Source organism: Abramis brama, assembly GCF_963993115.1.
Source record: "Abramis brama genome assembly, chromosome: 1".
Lineage (NCBI taxonomy): Eukaryota > Metazoa > Chordata > Actinopteri > Cypriniformes > Leuciscidae > Abramis > Abramis brama.
In genome coordinates this window covers 52,410,902-52,428,294 of record NC_139963.1, presented here as the reverse complement: position 1 = coordinate 52,428,294, position 17,393 = coordinate 52,410,902, and the positions used below count along the sequence as shown (strand labels likewise).

Sequence of the window (17,393 nt, the reverse complement as noted above, 5' to 3'; positions counted from 1 at the left end):
AGAATGCATTGCACCATGAAGCATGTCACCATTGTTGAGATTCATATGCTGATTCTTGATGTCTGTTTGCGAATACAACTTTCAGTAGTCCAACATGTGTAAATGGGGTTTTAAAAATAATTTGATGTTCTGAATAAACTGTGCTGGATCTCTTGCTGTAGAATCACAACAATAAAACAAAATGAATGACATACTACCCGTACAAACCTTACACAAAATATCAGTGAGTTAAGCCACTACATGACGATGACTATATTCTTATCATCAATCGGCTTACAGCATCTGATTACATTTTCTCTTGCTGTTCTCACCATAACAAACAAACACAGCTGCCAGAGAAAAACTAATGTTAAAAAGTCAAGAGCCTGACTAAAGCACACACTGATCGCCACAATGGTAACATCAAATCAAACTATTACTTTCAAATAAGTAATCAACATCTAAACCTCTGTTAATTCTCAATAAGAATTTCTGAAGACGTCTGACATAAATAAAGTCAGTCTGGTTAGTAATAAGTGAAGCTGGTAATGCTGTTTGTGGAGTTGTTTAATGAGATCTTGAGAGATTTAATGTATTTTATCTTCAGTTGATTTCATCCAAGGCAGTGGCTGGAAGTAGTTCTTGTGTTTTTCTTTCCTTCAGTGATTATGCTTGTTAACAGCAGGTGTTCATCATTAATGCACAATCATTATTCAATCACCTAATTATCTCATTACCTCCAACACTGATTCAGTGTTACATTAAACAGCCTGTACTGTGCACACTAAGCAGTGTTCATTTCATCTGGGCAAACCCATGTGGGGCCTACATGGAAACCGAGGACAAAACTGGCTGGGTCCCAGTTAGATAGCCCAGGTCAAACCCATTTGGGCCCCACATGGCTGTGTTGGCTGGGTGTGTACTCTCAGCAGAGTTAAATGAAACCTGGGGATTTTGCTGTGTGTGTTCTCATGTTAGATTTCTTTAGTTTGGTAAAATAAAGTTCAAGCTGCTAGGTTTGCTACGCCTCTCCTCTTCTTCTCCTCATTCTGGATATTATTATGATGCATCTCGACTAACATTCATCCTTTTCAGATCAAGCTGATACAAAAACACCAGTCACAGAGTCTCAGGGTCACTGGAATAAAAACACACCAGGTACATAATCACAGTGTTTTGTCTTTGTCTATAGTTGTCCCCAATCTGCCCTGTCCGTCTCTGACTCTGTGCTCGATCTCTTCTTCAGTCATAGTGATTTCTGTCGCTGCAGTCGCTGTTCTCCTTCTTGCTCTTCTCTGGCTGATCTGCAGAAAAAGAGCTGGTGAGTTTTCAGATTTACTCCTTTACAACAATTAAAAACAGTTCAGATGAGCAAACAAACACATCATGTTCAGACTGTAAGTATCATAGAAACATGTGGATTATATGAAATTCTCAAACAGAAGTTTATTCCTGATGAGAAATCCTGTAATGTCAATATCACAGAGTTATCAAGTCAACAATCATTTTTATTATTCATTTTAATGCTTCAACAAAATCTGCTAGTTGAAAAAGCTTAATACTTAATATTCTGTTTTTTTCCATAAATACTCATATTTCATGAGTCACTTGTTTTCAGATAATAAAAGAGGGACTGGCGACTCTGCGGTGAGTAATGCAGTGATTTAGATTTGATTACTGTCTTTAAAGCTCAATAAAGTGTCATTCATGCAGTTTAACTGCACTGTTAACCCTTGCTGTAAAAAAAGGCCAAATTCTGACAATATTATACCATTTTCCATTAAAACAGTAATATACCGTAGAAAACAAAACTAGCCTACAGGAATATACTGTGAATTAACAATGCTCAAAGTCGACACTCAGAGGCCGTTTTCCCAGTCGTACCCTATATCCTCATACACTATTCCCTAGTTCACTAATAAAGTCCACTTGAATGAAAAGAAGTGAGTGAATTGAGAACCTGATGAACACCTGATAAGCAGAATCACTGAAGGAGAGAGACAAACAAGAACAGAAAAAAGAGAAACACAAAAACTACAACTGCCTTCCAGCAACACTGAGTGTGAAACCAGTTTACAAACCAGTTTACGATTATTTCTTTCATACATGTACAAAAGTTCTTGTTGAGAATTAACAGAGATTTAGTTAATAATAAAATTTGTTGTCACCATGATTGAGATCAGTATTTGCTTTAGTTGGGCTCTTGTCCCTGAACTCCTTACCATTCATCTCCCTCTGACTGCTGTAACAGTGAGTTTATAAAACACATTTGATATGGCAAGAAAAAGTCAAGAGGTAGTTGATCAGGTGTTTTTATTGTTTTGTGGACCTGTCTGATTTTCAGTTTTTCCTGTATATATTCATTGAAATTACGGGTATTTCATATTTAGCATATATCTGTGAATCTACAAAATGAAATTAATATTTCTGTAATCAGGTCTTCTGAAAAATATCGTAATCATATAGTGCATTCAATTTTATTTTACTCCTGCTTGGCTCAGACACACACAGACATCAACAATCAGCATATGAATCTCAACAATGGTGAAAAGTTTCATGTCGCAATGCATGCTGGGTTCCAGGATAATATAAAACTCCCAGCATGCACTGCTGCATGAACAATAATAAAAAAGAAATATTGCCACCATTGTTGAGATTAATGTGCTAAATTGTGATATCTCTGTGTTTCTAAAACACACCGTAACTCTGTTTTTTTAGTTTATGCATGATGTGTTAAAAAAAATGAGTCATAGTAATTTATTGTTGTAGTTTCAGGAGTGCTAATGTAACACGTTTTCAGATAATGAAAACTCTGAATGAGTAAGAATTAAGTCCTTAGTGAATGAACAGGCAATATGATGATTTTGTCATCATAAGCATTACAACCACAATCATTCATAAACTGTGTGTGCACAAGTGTGACTTGCAAAAACACAGCTCAAGCAGCAAAAAAACCCTGAATGTTTTAGCATCAGCATCCCAACTAAAGCAAGCACTGATCTCTATAATGGTAACACAAAAACATTTGTGTTGTAAAACAAACATTTTCAATTAAACATCTCAATAACAACTTCTGTATGACAGAAATAAAGTCATACTGGTTAATAATAAGTGTAATAATGTGTAATGGCTGGAAGTCAGTCGTAGTTATTGTGTTTCTCTATTTTCTGTTCTTGTGTTCCTCTTTCCTTCAGTGATTCTGCTTATTAACAGCAGGTGTTCATCACTAATGCTCAACAATCACTCACATATTCTCTTAATTATCTGTCTCAATGTTACTTTTTACTCTTTGTAGTGTGGATTTCCCTGTGGGGTTGAAAGGGTTAACAGTGTAAGATAAAAAGACACACCCACAAAATGTATTTTAACAGTAATAAACTGTAAGTTATGAAACAGGTTTATACTGGCAACACTGTTGCCAGTAGTTTACTGTAAAATTAATTTTTTGGGTCACCATTGTGCAGAAGAGTAGAGCCTGTGCTTCAGTCCAGGAGAAGATCTACAAACATTGATGATACGCTGCATGTTGCTTTATTTAAAAGGCAGTGACTGTGTAGTTGCTGATCCAGTGAAAATCTTTTTAAGTACAATAGTTTTTTAGTGGTCTCAAATGAAAGAAGTTCACAGTAATACTTTGCTCACATTATTAATGCATTATAAATTTTAGTTAATACATTTAAATGACAGTTGGTCAATTTAAGGCAGTCGGTTTCTGCAAGTGTAATTAGTTAACTATAATTTAGTGCATTTTTACAGAAACAAACTAGATTACAGTAAAGAACTGTACAATTAACAGTATTTTACTGGCAACAGTGTTGCCAGTATTTTACTGTAAAAAAACCCGGTAAGGTCTAACAGTGTGTTTGTTCTGAAGGTCAAAGATGAGAATGATCATAACGGGGCGAATGAGACGATCAACATGTCCATTCCTCCCGCTGCAAGAGCCGATGTGAGTCCACTAAATCATCAAACATTACGTTCACTGTCTGTTCAGTAATGTGATTTAAAAGCTTTTGTGTTATTCTACATATTATAGTGAGAGATATGTCTGTTCTGTGTGTTAAACTTGACTCTCTGCACGTCTGCATTGATGTTTAGGAGCAGACAGATGATGTGACTTATTCTGAAGTCACTTCTTCCAATACAAAGCCAGTAAAATCACTCAATGTGAGTAGATACCAGCACATGAGTTTGACTCTCAGATAAATGAAGCTCATGCTCTAATAATAATAATAATAATAATCGCTGGGGTTCAAACATTGATGGACAGAATCTGTTCTTTCAGGGTCATGATGATACAGTGACTTATTCTGCCGTCAGAGGAAGAGAAGATCAACCGCAGGATCAACGTTACGCCTCTGTGAACAAGAACAAGACCTTCACAAATAAACATTAATGATACAGATCATGAGCTCATCATATCAGGAGCAGACGGGAAGATTTCATCTCTCTGGGGTTTGGAGGAATTATATATGTGTGTGTGAACGAGCAGATATTTGTTGAATGTCCTGTGAATATGAATGAGATTTATTGTGAATCATCATCTGGTCAGAGCACAGAATCTCATCTATATCATCACAGCTACAGTAAAGTTAGAGATTGAAGCCCTGATGTGTTTTCATACAGGCCAGACTCAATCTAGTGTCTCACAAGCCTCTTCCATGACTGGAGTCTGTTTATCCACTGGATTTCTGTCTGAAAACCTTCATCTTCATGCAGAAGCTCATGCTGAAATGATCCTCTTGCTTCAGCTTGTATATCAGCTGTTTCTTCTACAGAGAGACGTCCGTCTGAGAATTACATCAGTGTCTGCTCACATTATATCTTCATAAAATATTCTAAAATTTGACTTTGCAGTGTGTATATGTCACAAAATTAAATGTCAGTTATTTCTTTCTTTTTTTCACATGTGACAATAAAGAGCATGAAAAATCATGAGTTAAAAGAAAAGTTTTTGTCTCTTCTATTCCTGTAAAAACAGACGTAACTAAACTTGCTCCTTTTAAAAACCCTCTATTTTAAAACCCACCAGCCGCCACAGGATAACAGAAGTACGTTTGGCAGGAACTACAAAGCTATTTGAGGAAAAAAATATTACTGATTTTCAATTTTTAAAAAATAAAATAAAATAAAAAAATAGGGGGGACCTAGGATGATAACAGCTCTAAACACTAGACAAGAGAGTCCATTACCACCCTCTGAGCTACAAGGAAACGCTGAACATTTGGACACCATGTGTCACAGTCTCTAGACACTTCCTCAAATCTGCTTCACAGCTTTATCAGTGCTTTAACCTATTCTGAGGACAGAGCTATTCTCTGAACGTGTTCAAATGCATCCTGCAAAATCTCATCATCTGGAAATCACACTGCATGCTACACTTGAAGTCCATTTCAGAGTCTTGCATATCTGAGCTTTCTCTATTCTCCTGAGTAACTCTCTCAGTTAAATGATCTATAAGAGATCATTTGAGGTTTTGCATATGTGATAGTCCAATTTCTCTTTATTTTGCGGATTTTAAACACACATAAACACTAACATTTTACATGAAGCATTGGCTTTATCTGTCAATGAATAAATCATGTTACTGCCATGATGGTGTTGTTCCAGCATCTACCAGCAGAGGGTTGATGAGATTATTCAGTCAATTCCTGACCCAATCCCAGATGAAAACAGTGAGGATCAGGCACTCTTTTAAAAAGACACATTTCCGGCTATACTTCTGGACTCTATATATATATGTGTGTGTGTGTGTGTGTGTGTGTGTGTGTGTGTGAGAATGAATGACGTATAACGTAACTCGTGTCAATTAATGATCTTTTATAATTTTGTTGCCAACACTTATGTCCTAAACACTTTGTGAAACAGTTAATTGGGTTTAATCCCTCTATATTTGTGACAATCTTGTAATTGTTCATGCTTGAGTCACACAGACTTCATCATTCAGCATGCAAAACACAACCCTGGTAACAATTACATTTCATTTAAAGTAAATTATCAAGTACTCTCTACAGTTATTTTTTAGTTACTAGAACTCTTGTGTAAGTGAACTATACTAACTAAGCATTTGTCAGTACCACATACTATTCCTATTTCACTGTACTTGCTTTTGTAATGTGAACTCTAATGAGAAGTTAACACAACTAATGATTTTGAGAGAGTACTTGAGAGTGTACTCGTATTCAAGAGTACTTGAGTATACTTGATTAACAAGTTTTCTATACAAATGTTATTAAGTTGTGCCAACTAAAAATTAATACACTACACTGTAAAATCCAACATTGGTTCTTACTAAAACTTTTTTAGTTAACTTTACTTAATGTCTTAACTTAATTGTAAAAATCTAGTAATCTGTACTATTCACATACTATGTTTTATTTACTCAGAAAACCCAAGTTAAGATTAATTGATTGGTTTGAGTGTGGTTTTTGAGGCAGGGAAATTCTTAATGGACCTTTCACTCATTTCCTCCACTTCTGCAGTTATTTGTCTTTGTTTGCATTCACTCATTTCCCAAAGTAATCTTGAATGTTGAATTGTCAATACAACTGAAAAATTTGTGAGAACATAACATAAGTTGACTTCATAAATTGATTTTGATTTTCCTAAAATATTTATATTTATGGCGATTAGTGATCCCTTTGGTTGGGCACTTGGAACTATATTTTCTTTATTATGATTCTCTTTCTGTTGATGCAGTGATGCAACAATAAATCAGTTAAAGAAAGTGTCAAAGAAAGAGAAGTACACAGCAAAATCCCCAGTGTTAAATTAACATATATAAACATATGTGAATTATATAAACTCTGAGCAGAGTGTTAAATGAACACTGAAGCAGTGTTAAAGATAATGAGATAATTAAGTGATTAATTGAGTTATGATTGACCATTATTGAAGACACCTGATGTTAACAAGCAGAATCACTGAAGGAGAAAATCACAAATTGTAAGTTACCATTGTGGTGATGGGTGTTTGCTTTAGTTGGGCTCTAGACCATTATATGTTTACTTTAGATTTTGTTTGTCTGCTGTTATTGATTTATAACAGTCAGATGAACAAAAAACTAATGTGATCTGATGGTGTTGGTTATGTTTGGACATAATCATGTTGTGATCTGAAAAATCAAACTTATTGAGAAATGTGGTTTAACTTGATAATTACAGCAGCTATGTGATTCTACATATGATTGTCAGTATTTTTAATATACTCCAAATTAATTAATAAACATTGTTCTAATCAAAAGACTTTTAAATAAATTTATTTAAAACACAGACATCAATAATCAGCCTGTGAATCTCAACAATGGTGACAATAATAAAGCATGTTGCAGTGGCTTCCACCAATCACAACTCATTAATGGCTCCCATCATGCATTGCAGTATGAATAAATTATGAACTGAATTATCTTAGTAATTTCCTTTTCCTAATTGAATATTCTGCTCGTCACCATTGTTGAGGTGCATAGACTGGATCTTGATGTCTGTGTGTGCCTAAAAGAAAGATTTTTTTTTTTTTTTTCTTTCAAACAGTAATCCTTTGTACTATATCTAAAATTCTAGATATGTAGAATCTCGGTTATTCTGTGATCAACAACATAAATCTAAGTCAGAAATAAGGGTCTCAATGAGTCCAGTGAAGCTAATCAAGTTCAAATGATGATTGCCATAACATAATCAAAATCTAAAGTAAACATATAAGGGTCAAGAGCCCAACTAAAGCAAACACCCATCACCATAACGGTGGCTTACAATTTGTGATTTTCTAGTTCAGTGATTCTGCTTGTTAACATCAGGTGTCTTCAATAATGCTCAATCATCACTCAATTAATCACTTAATTAGCTCATTAAATTTAACACTGCTTCAGTGTTCATTTACCACTGCTCAGAGTTTATATAATTCACACTTTTCAGTGTTAATTTAACACTGGGGATTTTGCTGTGTAATACTATACACACACACTCATATATATATATATATATATATATATATATATATATATATATATATATATATATATATATATATATATATATATATATATATATATATATATATATATATATATATATATATATATATATATATATATATATATATATATTTGTGTGTGAGAGAGAAAATATGAATGGTGTATAATGTAACTTGTGTCAATTAGTGACCTTTTATAATTTTGTTGCTACTATTTATGCCTCACCTTCTGAAACAGTTAATTGGGTTTATATAATCCCTCTATATTTGTGAAAATCTTGTAATTGATCATGCTTGACTCACACAGACTTCATCATTCAGCATGCAAAACACAACCATGGTGACAAATACATTTCATTTAAAGTAAATTATCAAGTACTCTCTACAGTTATTTTTTAGTTACTAGAACTCTTGTGTAAGTGAACTATACTAACTAAGCATTTGTCAGTACCACATACTATTCCTATTTCACTTTACTTGCTTTTTTTAGAGCAATCGGTTTCCTGATATTTTCCTAGTAATGTGAACTCTAATGAGAAGTTAACACAACTAATGATTTTGATTCAAGAGTGCTTGAGTATACTTGATTAAAGGAGAAGTTCACTTTTAAAATGAAAATTCTGTCATCATATACTCACCCTCATGTTGTTTCAAACCTGTATGAATTTCTTTCTTCTGCTGAACAGAAAAGAAGATATTTAGAAGATTATCAGTAACCAGACAGTTTTTGGGTCCCATTGACTTCCATAGTAGGAAAAAAATATACTATGGAAGTCAATCCCACATAGCAACATTGTTTCGGCCCAGATCCGGCCCACATCTGGCACACATGGAAAGATGATCTGGCCCACATGCAGCATGGACTTACGGCACTTGGGTGGGCCACTCCTGTTTGCCAGATCTGGGCCACAAGCATGCACAAGCACGTTGATTATTGATGTCTGTGTTTGTGATCGAACAGTAATGGTTCGTGCTCATGTTTGTTAAAGTCTTCAAACTGATTGTTATAATATTGCTGGATCTCATGCTGCAGTAACACAGGGTTTGTGATGAGAATATATTAATGGTACAACACAATTGTTAGATTCAAATTATCTCAGTGAAACAGGTTATATCATGATGATTATAAAACCATCAACAGGTAACCATGATCACCTGATCTCATTTCACTTTAGCTTTCTTTGCTGCTGCAAATGTGTTTGACAAACACTCTGTCACAGCCGCCAAAAAAGACAAAATATATAATAAGAGTTAAGAGCCCAACTAATGGAAACACTATTCACTGTAATGGTGACTTTAAATGAAACACATTGTAGTTAAACCTCTGTTAATTCTCAATAAAAACTTTTGTAGACGTCTGACAGAAATAAAGTCAGTCTGATTGGTAATAAGTGAAGCTGGTAATGCTGTTTGTGGACTTGTTTAATCCTCCAGTTCTGGTTTATTTCTTTGCTCTTGGCTGAGATGTGGCATTGCTATGGCCTGCTTGTGGCCCAGATCTGGCAAACAGGAGTGGCCCACCCAAGTGCCGTAAGTCCATGCTGCATGTGGGCCAGATCATCTTTCCATGTGTGCCAGATGTGGGCCGGATCTGGGCCGTCACAATGTTGCTATGTGGGATGGGACCCAAAAACTGTCTGGTTACTGATAATCTTCTAAATATCTTCCTTTCTGTTCAGCAGAAGAAAGAAATTCATACAGGTTTGAAACAACATGAGGGTGAGTATATGATGACAGAATTTTCATTTTAAAAGTGAACTTCTCCTTTAACAAGTTTTCTATACAAATGTTATTAAGTTGTGCCAACTAAACATTAATACACTACTTTACTTGGAAATTTTAAGGCAATCGGTTTCCTCACTTTTTAAGTAAAGTCAACTTATTACATTTTACAGTGTGGTCAAAACACTTGACATCATCAACTGCCACCCGCTTCTCTCCAAGATACTTGATGCAGGCCTCCACATCATTCCAGTTTGGTGGCTCACTCGGATCCATCCACATGAATGTTGAGAACTCCTCCGTGGGAGTCATCCACTTCTCCAGATATGCACTGTACAGGCCTTGCACATCAGCACAGAACTGCTCACAGCCCTTACCAAGTCCATCTTTGCGCTTTTGTGCCAGTAGTCCCTTATACTGTACATGTGCGATTTTGGGTCAACTAAAATAAAAAGCATTAAGGCAATCACATCAATCCTGATATGGTATTGTTTGGGCTTGGGAAAAGTTTTCCATTTATCAGTTTTAGTTCTATGGCTGAATTTGAAGACGATTAAAAACATGACCACCTTTACTTTTCAAGTGAAGTTACATGAGCACATCTTTTGGAACACTCATTTCCATTAGTATGGATGGCCCCAACGTGAACTTTAAGTTCCTCAGTAATCTCCAGCAAGAACATGGTGACATGGAGGTCTGCAGCTAATTTCGGGTGGGAGCTGTGGACTGCACACGTACACAATTTATTCAAGACTGGCTTCTCCACGTGGAATATTGAGAAACTTCTGAGAGCAACGCACTATGTTTTTCACAATGTCTCTGCAAGAAGGGAAGATTATACAAAACTTACTGGCTCATCTCTTTTTCCACTCCCATTCTGTGGACACAGATGGCTGGAAAATCTGCCTGTTGCAGAGAGAGCCATTAAGGTATGGCCAAAGCTGAAAGAATATGTGGAAGCAGTCCGAAGAAAAGAGCTATCAAACCCTGGAACCTCTTCTTTTGATACCATTGAAGCAGCAAATAAAGATCCCCAGGGGCCTCATTTATAACCGTTGCGTACGCACAAAACAGGCCCTGAAAGAGGCGTACGCCACTTCCGACCGATAAGTTGTGATTTATAAAAACAAACTTGATGGGAAAATTTGCGCACCTGCACGCAAACTCTGACCCATGCGTACGAACGTTTTGGAGATGGAGCAGTTTTGGCGACACCGATGGTGAGCTGGAGTTAAATGTCTTTTTGGTCACTTTTAGACAGAAAATCTAAAGAAAATTAAACATCTACAGAAAGATAATACAAATATAATTTCACTCACCAAGCCTGTCACTTGAAGCAAATATCCATCCCTTCTTAAATGTCCGCGCCAGCGAGCGCGTTGGGCCGTTTAGTGAAACTGACGCAGTTTAAATAAATAAAATAATGATTTAAACTATGTTTTACTTCTGGTATAAACATTTAGATTAAATATACCATTCAAATTATGGAGTTAAACACTTAAACATGAAATCATTACTGAGAAGTTCCAATATTTTTTATATTCAATCATGTAACGACAATGAGAAGAAATCAACCACAGACTAATTTTCTTCCAGAAAATTAATTCAAACTCTCTACTTCCTGCCGAACAAAACAGAAGATTTGTTCAGAACGTCAAATGATCCTCATCACTCTGGCTATTTAAAAGAGCCTCCCCCAACACTAACTAAATAACTGGTCAATGGCTAGCTTTGTGGCCAACTACGGACTGGTTAAGATAAAGACAGTGTCCTCACAGTCCAGAGCCATAAGTCACCCATCCTGGCGCCACAGAGTCTGCAAAAGACCCTTCTAATGACCAAACCAACGAAAACCCCCAACTAAGAACTTTTATGAGCCCAGCTAAAGGAAGAACTTGTCAATATGAGGGGGTTTTTAAAAGACAAATTGGTTCAGAAATGACACCACAGCATTCCTGACCCCTCCTCCTTAAGACCTCTGAACAAAACAAACAGAGTTCTGTCTCTTCTAAACCAGAAAACTGAGATTCTTCCTATAGTATACGTAAAACTCATTCAAGAACAATTTTCAATGGACTCTTTACATCATACATCAAAGCATCATACATCATTCTATGTGTTTCTACGATATATGTGTCCATTTAATATGCTTTAATCCCATATAATTCATGTAATTGTTATAATTATTAGGTGTGTGAATGACAGTGTGTACTGTTTCATATCAATGCTATCTTACGAACACAACTAGCAAGATGGCTTGAATGATATCGGTGTAATATGTTTTGATCTTCTTTTAATTAGAAATCATGTCTAACCTGTGGCCTCTGTCCTCTCTGCTTAAGAGCTACACTCAAAAAAAAAATTGTGTCTAAACATAAGATTTATGTATTTGAATTGCATAACAAATTCCCATGCATTTGGTTTACATAGTTTTAACATAAACCAATCAATACTCCTGAATGTGATTCATATGTTTAAGTCATACATAAATTAAACAGATAAGATTTATGTAATTGTATTAATAAACTGAATGTGATTTATATTTGTCAGTCGTATGTAAATGAAACAGGTAAGATTTATGTAATAGTACACAGAAAAACACCCATGTTAAATTAACACTGCTCAGTGTTCATATGTGTGCACACTACAGAGTTAAAGCGGTGTTGAAGTTAATGAGATAATTAAGTGATGATTGAGCATTAATTATGAACACCTGCTGTTAACAAGCAGAATCACTGAAGGAAAGAGAAACACAAGAACTACAACTGACTTCAGCCACAGCCTCAGATGAAATCAACTGAAGAGAAAAGAAGACATTAAATCTGTGAAGATCTCAGCAGAGGAGGATTAAACAACTCCACAAACAGCATTACCAGCTTCACTTATTACTAACCAGACTGACTTTATTTCATTTCCGTTTCAATGAAATCAATAGTTGTATTTTAAAGTCACCATGATGGTGGTTAGCGTTTGCTTTAGTTGGGCTCTTGACCATTGACTCTTTAATATAACATTTTCTCTGGCTGCTATAATTATGTGTTTATAAAACACGTTTGTTGCAGCAAAAAAGCCAAGAGAAAAAGAGATCAAGTGATGTTGGTTGTTTATTGATGATGATGACAACAAAGTCATCATCATGTAATTGCCTCATTCGCTGATCTTGTTCAGTGTCTAATGCATTTTAATATTGTTTTATTCATAACAGAAGCCATTTGATTTTACAGCATGAAATCTAACAGTGTTGATTATCAAACAATATATATATATATATATATATATTTTTTTTTTTTATAGTTAGTGCACAAAAACCTTTCATCTATGGCATTACTTAGACTCACACAGACATCAAGTAACAGCATATGAATCTCAACAATGGTGATAAAAGATACAAAAAATCCTGATGCATAATTTATTAATGCCGCAATGCATGCTGGGAGATATGGGTGAGTTTTGATTGGTGGTACCCAGCATGCACTGCAGCATGAAGCATTTCATTGATTGTCACCATTGTTGAGAGTCATACACTGATTCTTGATGTCTAAGTAATAATGTAGAAGAGAAAGTTTAATGCACTAAATGTTTTTAAAATTCTTTATATTATTTGATTAACTGTTGGATCTAATGCTGTCAGGTCACACAGCTACTATAATAAATAAAACAAAATCACATAAGCCCAATAATCAAAGCATTAGACACTGAAAAAGACAAGTGACTCAGGCCACAATATGATGATTATACCTTCAACAATAAACAGCCAATATCACTTGATCTCTTTTTCTCTTGGCTTTTTCGCTGCAACAAATGTGTTTTATAAACACATAATTATAGCAGCCAGAGAAAATGTTATATTAAAGAGTCAATGGTCAAGAGCCCAACTAAAGCAAACGCTAACCACCATCATGGTGACTTTAAAATACAACTATTGATTTCATTAAAACGGAAATGAAATAAAGTCAGTCTGGTTAGTAATAAGTGAAGCTGGTAATGCTGTTTGTGGAGTTGTTTAATCCTCCTCTGCTGAGATCTTCACAGATTTAATGTCTTCTTTTCTCTTCAGTTGATTTCATCTAAGGCTGTGTCTGAAGTCAGTTGTAGTTCTTGTGTTTCTCTTTCCTTCAGTGATTCTGCTTGTTAACAGCAGGTGTTCATAATTAATGCTCAATCATCAGTTAATTATCTCATTAACTTCAACACCGCTTTAACTCTGTAGTGTGCACACATATGAACACTGAGCAGTGTTATTTAACATGGGTGTTTTTCTGTGTACTATTACATAAATCTTACCTGTTTCATTTACATACGACTGACAAATATAAATCACATTCAGTTTATTAATACAATTACATACATCTTATCTGTTTCATTTAGATATGACTTAAAAATATGAATCACATTCAGATTATTGATTGGTTTATGTTAAAACTATGTAATCCAAATGCATGGGAATTTGTTATGCAATTCAAATACATAAAACTTATTTTTAGACACAATTTTTTTTTTGAGTGTAGAGAACACACCAACACCCCAGATAATGCATAATTTACGATGAGACAAACAAAAGCCAGTGTCTAATTGGTCCGATCTCTTCAGGAGGGGGGACAAACTTTTAGTTAAAACCTTAGACCCAAAAACTAAGCTCTCTCTCTCGCTGCTCTCAAAGCTCTAAGCTCTCTAAGTTCCGGCAGACTAGTACCATGTAACAAACGAGCAGAAATAACCCAAATCAAGATCTGAAGAACATGGGTTAAACAGTTTCATTCAAGCCGTCTTACTACTCTCGTCTAAGTCTTCTTTTCTTTTCTAAGTCTTCCTTTATTTTCCGATTGAAAGTCTCGGTTTTAAGTTAAGTTTTGCTGCAAAGTTTCGTTCCACGATTCGCGGCTGCAACGCACGCTTTCAACTTCAAAGACTCATTCAACCATCAGCAACCGCCAGCCACACGTGACTGGTTCTCGCCCCATCTATCCAGGCACAAGGAGACCACAGCCGACGAACGAACCCGGGGGAACCCTCTGTTACGCAACGAAGGGAATTCCCAAAAAGGAACGAGAAGACAAGCAAGTAACCTCCAGACTGAAAGCTAAACTGGTGTATTTATATAACTTTAATAACCTGCCTAAAACGATAGAAGGGTTAAATTAATGTTTGATGGTTCGTTCAGGTCATGTCTAAGTGCATTATGGAATCGTGAGATTTCATCCTTTCACTCTTAAACCCACTCTTTCCTCACTCTCTTCCTTTCTGCAACTCGTATGAAGATCTGTGTGTGTGTGTGCGTGTGCGTGTGTTTGTGTTAGACATTAGCTGTACGTGTTAGTATATAATCAATAAAGTATTGTTTGTATTTGAAAAGAGATTGCTTGTGTATGTGCTTATCAAATTTTATTGTCTTGAACTTCGATCAAAAGTTACCTATGCTTTTACCCTATTTCTTAATTTACTGTTAGGGGGTTATTCTTTCTTGGCCAGGAAGATATTATATTTCCTAGAGTTAATAATTGTTTATGCTTTCTGTTCATTGGATGAACTGATAAATTATCATATTATTGATTCTGTTACAGTAAATAATTGAAAATAATTAAATTATTAATTATTGATCATAATTCGTTATGAATAATAATTAATAATATTTATACGTGGGCGTATAAACGCTACATTTATGGTGGAGAATGCGGGCAGTTTAACCTAAAATTGTAAGCATATACGAAGTAATTATCTTTTCGAGAGAGATCCGGACCTCTGAGTCTGTGTGTGACGTATGCAGCGCGCGCCGCGCGCTCTGTTTTGAATGAATGTCTGCTGAGTGAATACAAGAGAGAGCTGTTACTCTAGTCTAGGCTGCCTGCCTATTTTTATTTTATTTTAAACTGCAGTAAAATAACCCAAGATATAAGATCTCACACAACGACAAGGTAACAATTGAGCGTGTCCCTCGATTCCGAAATACTTTAATTATAGCTTAAGACATCTGCGTGTTCCAGAGTCTTTCAAATAGCTATAACGTTATGTGTGTTTGTATCAGTCAGAGAGCTGAATGAAATTAAAACTGCAGTAATTAAAATAACCATGTAAAGGACGGACGAGCGTGTCCCTCGTCTAACTTGAACGTTAGTCCTTATTTATCTGATCGTCACTCAGTGCGTGTTCCACTGGGACGAATATTCTCACAGATTAGTCTTTATTTCTCAGATTGTCAGTGCGTGTTCCACGGCAATCCCCGTGATAAACTATAAGCTTATCTGTGTCTGTTCAATTAATTCTCGTGTAAACACTGCGTATGTCCGAGTGTAGTTGAATAGGAATTATTTAAAGTTGTGTTCAAGTAAAGCTTGACGTTGAAACTCAACCAACAGTTAAAAACCCTGTTGTTTTTGCGTGCTCAGATAACATTGCACAGAGACGATCCACTGAGATCGTTATTCCATCTATTATACAGCGAAAAGCTGCTGTTGCTTCCTTTAAAGTTAAAACTCACTCTAAAAAAAAAAAAAGAAGGAAAAACTGAGTGAAGCCCCACATCGTAAAACAGCTACGAGTGGCGTCCCATTTGTACAGGTTGAAATGCGCCGACATTTCACGTAATATTATCAATCGACGTGCATATTCTTTGAACATTGAACGAAATGTGCCGACATTTCATGTAATATGCATTACTGTTTACGAGCTGCAATTCACAACTTCGCCCACTAGAGTTTGTTTTGTCGCCATAGTTACAATCGTGACACGGAAGTCTTAACCAACGCTTCCGGGGGAACTCGGACCCCACAGCAAAGCCCGTCTGGCCACAGTGTAAACAAACTGAAACAAACCCATTTGTGGCTAAGCTAAGCTAAGCTAAAGCTAAGCTAGGTAGTTGTTTACATTGAGGCCTAACCTATACTAAAGCCTTAAGCATTATTTACGGTTGTCATTGACAGTGGTTAAATACAGTGTCTGTTTGAACAACGTTAAAGGGATTTAACCATTTAAACACCTTGATGTTTACACCTGTTGGTCTTTTCTTCTTTCCTATTTTACCTGTCTCATATTATACTTTAGGCTACCCATATTTTTCTGCGAAAAGGAAATTTCGGTTCACAATTATTAATTTCATTTACCTGCATTTTACTTGAAAAGAAAATACTGGTTTATGATTATTAATTGTCAAATTTTAATTTGATTTAAAAAGGGTTTAAATTCTATTTTCCTAAACAGGTAATTTCTAATGATTTCTCGATTTATTTTTAATAAATCTAATTTCATAATTTTTCCTAATTTCTAAAATTCTCTTTTAGATTTAATCACTTCAGGTGAATACATTTTTGAACTTTGAAAGCTTGGGAGTAACACACCTGAGCCTCAATAGGAGACATTGGTATCTCACTACAAGTGTCAAATAAATCAGAGATAACCCTCTCTTACAAAGTTTTATTTTTGAATGTTTAGTTGTTGGCAACTATCAATTCTACACTCGTAGTTCGACACAAAGGCTTCAGAGCCATTTGTGGACCCAATCTCCTTTCACTCCTTCCTCTTCCTCCTTTACACGTCTTTCCTGTTCTGTCCTGCTGTATTCCATCCCCTTTCTTCACATTTGTAGGAAACAAACCTGGAAGAACCATCAATCGAGTCTAAAGAAAGAGAAAGATAATTTTTCCAAAGAAAACAATTAATAGGTATTTGATTTGTAATCAAACCCTCTCTTGTTCTCCATACTCTCTCTGTTTTGTAAACACAATTTACAA

General features: G+C 35.5%; 1 protein-coding gene across 2 annotated transcripts in view; it reads left to right on the top strand.

Annotated features, from left to right (window-relative positions):
- Nucleotides 1-17,393, top strand: part of LOC311087353 (uncharacterized protein) — a 69,320-nt gene that overhangs the window by 26,417 nt on the left and 25,510 nt on the right. The window contains exons 4-9 of one of the 2 annotated variants that reach the window (XM_084120699.1): nucleotides 1,075-1,137; nucleotides 1,226-1,300; nucleotides 1,598-1,626; nucleotides 3,854-3,928; nucleotides 4,078-4,146; nucleotides 4,265-4,909. In XM_084120699.1, the coding sequence (XP_083976825.1) occupies nucleotides 1,075-1,137; nucleotides 1,226-1,300; nucleotides 1,598-1,626; nucleotides 3,854-3,928; nucleotides 4,078-4,146; nucleotides 4,265-4,375 (422 nt within the window). In that variant the 3' untranslated portion in view covers nucleotides 4,376-4,909. Of the gene's footprint in view, nucleotides 1-1,074; nucleotides 1,138-1,225; nucleotides 1,301-1,597; nucleotides 1,627-3,853; nucleotides 3,929-4,077; nucleotides 4,147-4,264; nucleotides 4,910-17,393 lie in introns of those variants that run through there. The other variant, XM_084120700.1, reaches the window with a different exon arrangement.